The 6,732-nt window shown below is 40.7% G+C and overlaps 1 protein-coding gene across 2 annotated transcripts in view; it reads right to left on the bottom strand.

The window, feature by feature from the left end:
* LOC106525269 (sodium/potassium-transporting ATPase subunit alpha-1) overlaps positions 1 to 4,820 on the bottom strand; it is a 56,650-nt gene extending 51,830 nt beyond the window's left edge. Inside the window, exon 1 of one of the 2 annotated variants that reach the window (XM_014019438.1) lies at positions 4,578 to 4,820. In XM_014019438.1, the coding sequence (XP_013874892.1) occupies positions 4,578 to 4,589 (12 nt within the window). In that variant the 5' untranslated portion in view covers positions 4,590 to 4,820. The remainder of the gene's footprint in view (positions 1 to 4,577) is intronic. The other variant, XM_014019439.1, reaches the window with a different exon arrangement.
* Positions 4,821 to 6,732: the final 1,912 nt, after the last annotated feature.

Below are 6,732 nucleotides of genomic sequence, written 5' to 3'. Positions count from 1 at the left end.
CAACTAAGGCAAAAATGTAATTAATTCCGAAAATCTTTTCAGGACCCCACCTTGATGTTTTGGGACCCCACTTTGGGTCCCGACCCCAACTTTGGGAAACACAGCTTATTGGATTTCCTTTCTCTCTTCCTCAGAAGTTAAAACAAATGAATGCATTTTTACTTTTAAATATCTACAAGCGTCCTGCAAATCAACAGCGACACCAAAGCGAGGCACCACAACTCATGAGCTAACCCTAACAGGCTTTTTGAAGGAGTTTGAGTGTGTCTTGGGTCAAGGGTCACCATTCAAGTTTATGAAAAACAACAGAACAACAACAAAACAAACTAGAACTGTAACACAACCCAACATCCACTGCTTCTAATAACCCGTTTGAGGTGATCTTTACTTCTACATTGAGGATTAAATGTCTCACTGGGCTGTGATTAGTTGAGACTAGGTGAGGACTCCAAATTGCGAGATGATGGCAAATTTTCTACTGCAGTCGAACTGAATTGTGAATGTTTGAAATCAACTGTATTCTTGGCCACGCACATTAATTTAAAACCCGACTTCCTTCACTCAGTTGGCCTGTTTTTAAAGCTGTAGCCTCAATGGTATTGCATATCAATCTAAACGTGGATAACATCGATACCAAGATGAGAATGGGTATTGGATCTATACTAATGTGATAAGATCTACACTTTTGTTTCCGATTTATTATGACCCTCGCACGTGAAGCATAAGCGGGAATCATATTGTTTTTGTATGGTTTACTTTTTTATTTATTTTCTCAGTGATTTTTGGTCAACCGTAGTACAAAAACGGCTGCACCGATCAACATGAAATTTAGCAGGACTGTAGAAGAGTCTGATCTACACTGCGCCAGCCAACGGTTTTACGATACACCCCACATTTGAGGAGGGGGCTCCTTCTAAAGAGGGGGTGTCTGGACATGCAAAAATGCTTCTAACTCAGAAACTGTTCAACATAGAAACTTCAGATTTCTTTTGTGGTTTAGCTCTGATGAAGCTCTATCCATCAGGCCCACCAACCAGTGCCCCCCCAAACACCCCAACCCCTCGATGGACACCCAATTTATCTGAAAAAGTGGTATCTGGACATACAAAAATGGTTATAGCTCAAAAACTATTAAACATAGGAGCTTCAGATTTTCTTTGATTGTTTAGCTCTGATGAGGGGCTATCCATCAGGTTAACCAATGCCCCCAACAAAAAAGACCCCCCCAAGCCACTACAATTTTGGGATGCACCTAGTAGCATGACATTTATTAGGAATAAAGACTTCTGAGTTCTGGTGCATTTGTGCGTGCGGGGGTCATTATGTTACCGCTATGCGGTGTCTAGTTTGCACTACTGAATATATTACAAGAATAAACCAATAAACAAAGTCAGCAGTGCAGAGTCTCCTAATTATAAAAACATTTTTAATTCACCAAAACCTTTGTCCTGTGTTATATCATTGACTTACTACAGACAAAAATCACTAGATTATTTGTCGAACATGACAAGTATCGGTATGTGCAGTACTAGCCTTGTATTTACTTGGTATCGAATTGATACCAAAATTCCTAGTAACGCCCACCCCGTTAGCTTCAGATGTTTTCTGTCATTTGAGAGTTCCAATTCAGGTGTTACATTAATACTAAATTGAGAATGGGTTGAGACAGCTGCAACAACTGCGACTGACTTGAAAAATAAAAAATTGGTTGCGCAAATCTTTTAAAATTCAAGCGTCAAGTCTAAGACCTTCCATTGCGATTGACATTCGTAAAATAAAAGCAGACAGGGCGATATTATCTTGAAACAAAACTAGGCTGCCAAGGCCATGTAATGATGAAAATATAAAGGGGTACTAGGGCTGTGTATTGACAAGAATTTGGCGATACGATACAAATCATGACAGAGGGGTCACGATACGATACATCCCGATATATTGCGATACTGTAAGCAAGGTGGTATATTGCGATTTTTTTGTCCAAAAATTCTATTAAATAAAAACCTCTTACTGGAAAAAAAAGAAAAACCAAAATTCATTGTCTCAGAAAATTCTAATATTACATAAACACACTTTTGATACATTTAGCTGTGTTCAGCTTTGTATGTGTTTTATTTTATTTGTTTCATATTTCTTATTTCATCCATGTTTTCAATTATTAGACTAAATTTTGCCAATAAATAGTTTTAAAATGCATTTTTTACAGCTTTTAGTTTTTAACGTTAATTTACAAAATGGTCACCCAACGCTTAACAATACAGCCTCTACCTCAAGAGGTAGAGGAGCCAAATGGCTGGCTCACTGCTGCCAACTAGTGGTCAGACGCTGAAGTACAACATTAAAATGAACGGCTGGCAGGAAAGTTGACATTTTAAACCTTAATAAAAAATCGATACAGGGCTTTAGAATATCGATACAGTATCAGGAAATGAAATATCGCCATATTTCAGTGTATCGATATTTTGTACACTGTGCTCATTCTGTTATTTCAGCAGGTATTGGTTTCAATTGCTCTTAAACTGAAACAGCCGCTTGCTCTGTCAGAACTTCCACCTCAACCGATGTCAGTCTTTCAAGCCTGAATTCCTTCACCTTTTTCGTTTCGTCACGTTCATACATGTGGACGTTCTTTTCACAAAACGTCCAACTTGAATCAAGTTTGTTCATTTAATCCCCCGTAGAGCTGATGCAACGCAGCAAAAGCGTCTAAAACTGGACGAAAAGGGTGTCTGAAGAGCTAAAGACCTCATGATTGTGTTTCAGTTTACGAGTCAGCCCAGAAGACAAACAAAAGCCCGGCGCGGTAATGAAAACCCTCCGTTAAGCTTCGCCTCATCGGTTTGTTGAGTTCTTCCGCACCGCATGGCTGCCTCATTAAAAAGCAAAGAGCTTGTGTCGCCCTGGCCTCATTTTGTTTCTGGGGTTTCAGATCTCTATCAGCTCTCCGCTTTAACATCCTTTTGAACAGAAAAAAAAGACGAATCATTGAACCCCCCACCACCCCACAAGTCAACACTCCCAACTACTGACAGCTGATGCGCAGAACATCTTCCCTCCCTCGTGTCTGGGTGTCAAGTTGTTCCAGCGGTGGTAATGCGGCAACTGGTGCCTCCAGGCTATAACCTCCTCGTTTTCTTTATCCCAAGCAATCTGAGCCCGTTTTCACTCCTCTCTGCTCACTATCGTGTCGGGGGTGTGATGTTTAAACATGAGATGAACGGGGAACATAATCTTCGCAACGAGACCCCCTCGTCGCACCTGTAACCCCCCCCCCACCCTCTCCCTTTGTCACCCTAGATCTTCTCCATTACAGCTGAACAAGTTCTCATCCTTCCTCTCCACAGGAAGCCTCCTTAGCGGCGATTGCTTCGTCCACATTGTGTTGGAGGAGAGGACTGGAGAGGGGATGAGGAGGGAGGTTGGATTGGATGGGGGCAGGGCAAGGCTTTCATCACATATGGGAGCAAAGAAAGGGGGAGGGTGAAGAAAAAAAGAGGCAGCAGCAGAGAAACTGAGTAAAGATTTTTTTATAAATGAGCGTGGAGGACAGGCTGAATGACAAATCCTGCCTCACATCTTCCCGCCAGATCTCTGCGATCCTTCTTCAGCTGCCTCTTCACCATCTTCCTCCCTCCCGGGCTGAATGAATGTATAACCAGTGTTTCCACAGCGCAGAATGGCAGGGTGTGGCGGCAACTGATATTTCACACGGCGGGGGTTCGATTTCGTTCCCTCGCCGCTCACGTCGATGGGGGGAAAACAACAGAAACAATAACAAAACGGAAACACTGTTAATGTGGCGAGATGGGTTGGACACATCAGATTCATTTAGAGGAAACAAGAGCACAGGATGTTCACAATAAAGTTTTCTTTTAAGTTTTAAAACCTGACACCTCCTGGGACACTTTGACCCGTCCAGCAGAAAGATTAAAGAGGAAGATCATCTCTTTTGGTGGTGCTGGTGATGCTGGTGGGCATTACTTTTTACCAGTCAGCTTCACTATATGACGTCAGATTTGTTTTATTAGTCAAAGCAGAGGAGAAAAAAAAACTTTACAAACATAACACCAAATGCTAGAAAACTGCAAAACAAAGAGTTTTAATCAAGTGTAGCCAAGTTTCACGGGTTTATTCAAGTTTGAAGCGCTTTAAAACTCGACTCAGAGCTACCAGTTGGCCCTGCACGCTTTAAAGTCCCGTTATTTTCTCGGTCCAGACTCCCAGCAAAGCTGCAGGGTGGCGGGCAACGCCAGAACTTTCACATCCCCGTTCTGTGACCGAGCACTGTGCAGCACGTCTCTGCGTGCAGACCTCTGATTTTTACCCCCTGTTTCCCCACAGAGAAAACGTGCTGAAGTGGGGACCTGTTTAATGAGGCGGAAGTGCCTCCGGCGGGCATTTTGTTTTGAGAGAAATGTGGCTTTTCTTGAACACATACTAAGCTCCACCTCTGCCCTCCATCACGATTAGACACGAACCTTTTTCTCCCCCCACGAACTTTAAAACCCATCTCCCCTCTGCTCACAAAAGACAAAGCGAAGTTAGTCGTGCTAGGCGATGAATTAAAAGTTTATACTCACCCCTCTTCCCATTGTTGCCAAGATGCGGATTTATTTCTAGTTCAAGTAAAAACTGAAGAAATGAAATTCCTCCTTTTAAAAAAAAGGACGTGCGGTTTTAATAAGGAAAAAAAAAAGCTAAGAAAAAGAAAGTTGAACTCCTGGATGTGCGCGTTTTTTAAATGTCTTTTTATTTTATTTTATTGTTTTTATTTTTATTTTCGGCACGTGTCACTCCCTCCAAGCACACATCCGTGCAACCGAGCCGCCGCGTCTGAACCTCCAATACTTATACACGGTCTTCCTCATGCCGTGACGTCGACGTTTGCCATGGCAACTTCACGGAAATGGGCGGGGCTTCTTTCAAAATTTTTTATTGACATTTTTTTAAAAACATATGTAGATATTAATTTCTACTTTCACATTTTAGCTACGCGCACACAAAGAACACATTTACAACAACATAAGTGGTTGTAAAATAATCCTAGTTTAGAACCAAAAGATTAAACAAATAAAATAACTACCTTGAATGGCAAAAAATTATAAAACAAGTCTTGTGCAATTTGTTGTCACTCAGGTTATTTGTTGAGGGTGACTCTCATCTACTACCACGCCTTGCTTCAGTTCAATATCTGTAAAATAATTAGAGTTATAGCTGTTTTTCTGTTTGATAAGCTTGGTTAGCTGTAGGAGCCATCTTGAATTGAACTGACTCCAAAATGTAATCAGTTAAAGACTTTCATCCAATAGTTACTATCTGAGAGTTTCATGAACATCTGCCCAGTGGTTCATGAAATATGTTGCTAACAGACAGGCAGAGTCGACTACGACAGTAAATGTTAGAGTTTTTCTCATCAAAAAAAAAATCACATGACCTGTTATTGCTCAGGTTACATGATGTGGATGACTCTCAGCTACCACCACACCAAATTTCAGCTCAATATCTTTAAAAGCGAGAGAGTCAGAAGCGTTGATGTGTTTGATACAGCTGATGAGCTGTGGCAGCCATTTTGAACTGGATTGACCCCAAAGGTGAACCAATTGTAGTTTCATCAAGCTTCATTTGGTTCATGAGATATGTTGCTAACAGTCAACCAAACTAATACAATGTACTCACATTCACATGCAATTAAATGACTTCCTTATTTATAGTTTCTTATATGAAATAAACTGAAAGTGAATAATTAGCCAATTTCAGTCCAAGTTCCCTCAGAAAACAGTTGCACCTTGTAAATGAACAGATTTCTTGCAGCAGCACTCTGTTTTAAGATATTTTAGTCGTCCTAAAGTGTTCAGCCTGTGTCTGTTCGCAAAATATCTCATGATCAATTTTATTCAACTTCCAGGCAGTAACTGGTAGATGTCACTCTACAAATGATTAACTTTTAGAGTAAATCAAAATCAAGATAAACGTGCCGTCATCAGTCAAATGCCAAAAATTGACTTTTCCATACCCAACTTGACCCCAAATCTAAACACACAAAAATAAAACAACCCAAACCTGGATAACTGTTGAACTCGCTGACCTTTGGTCTCAATCAGCCCAGTTGTGTGAGGGTATGAGTTGCTGGGCCCACTTTTAAGAGATATCTGTGTGGTTTGTGTATAAAGCAGGAGCTGTGTCCATACCGTCAATACAAAGTCCAGCTAGTTTCTAAGGTTGGTTGGACTCTGCCAGGGGTGTCCTTCATCTCCAGTCCTTTTTGTAGTGTTTATGGACCAGTGATTGTTCCATACCACTGGTTCCCTTTTTGATATAGAGTAAAACTCAGGCAGGCATAGACAATACTGCATCTAATACTGATACTTTGCGCAAAATAATACAATTAATATGCCTGGTAAATCTGGTTTTTCAAGTAAATAATAAAAAAAATCAGGACTGTGAAATTAATCGAGTTAACTCAGATTAATTTTAGTGCTGCATGGGCATAGATTAAAAATTTTAATCGCGATTAATGTCCTGATGCATCTCAGTAATCCAGGTAAAAAATCAAAAAGAAAAAAAATTGTATAGGTCTTCTGGACGGGTTCTTCTCTAATGAAACGTTTCGTCTCTCCTCCAAGAGACTTCTTCAGTCTGAGAGCACAGTTCACATCACAGTTTATCTTCAGGTATCTTGTAGCAAAAACAGGGCAAACTGCTCAATATTTGGTGGATAGTCAGATTGTTGTGTTT

This window comes from Austrofundulus limnaeus, unplaced genomic scaffold, assembly GCF_001266775.1.
Source record: "Austrofundulus limnaeus strain Quisiro unplaced genomic scaffold, Austrofundulus_limnaeus-1.0 Scaffold221, whole genome shotgun sequence".
Taxonomy (NCBI): domain Eukaryota; kingdom Metazoa; phylum Chordata; class Actinopteri; order Cyprinodontiformes; family Rivulidae; genus Austrofundulus; species Austrofundulus limnaeus.
Note: the sequence above shows the minus strand (reverse complement) of the source record. Positions and strands in the feature narration are given on the sequence as shown.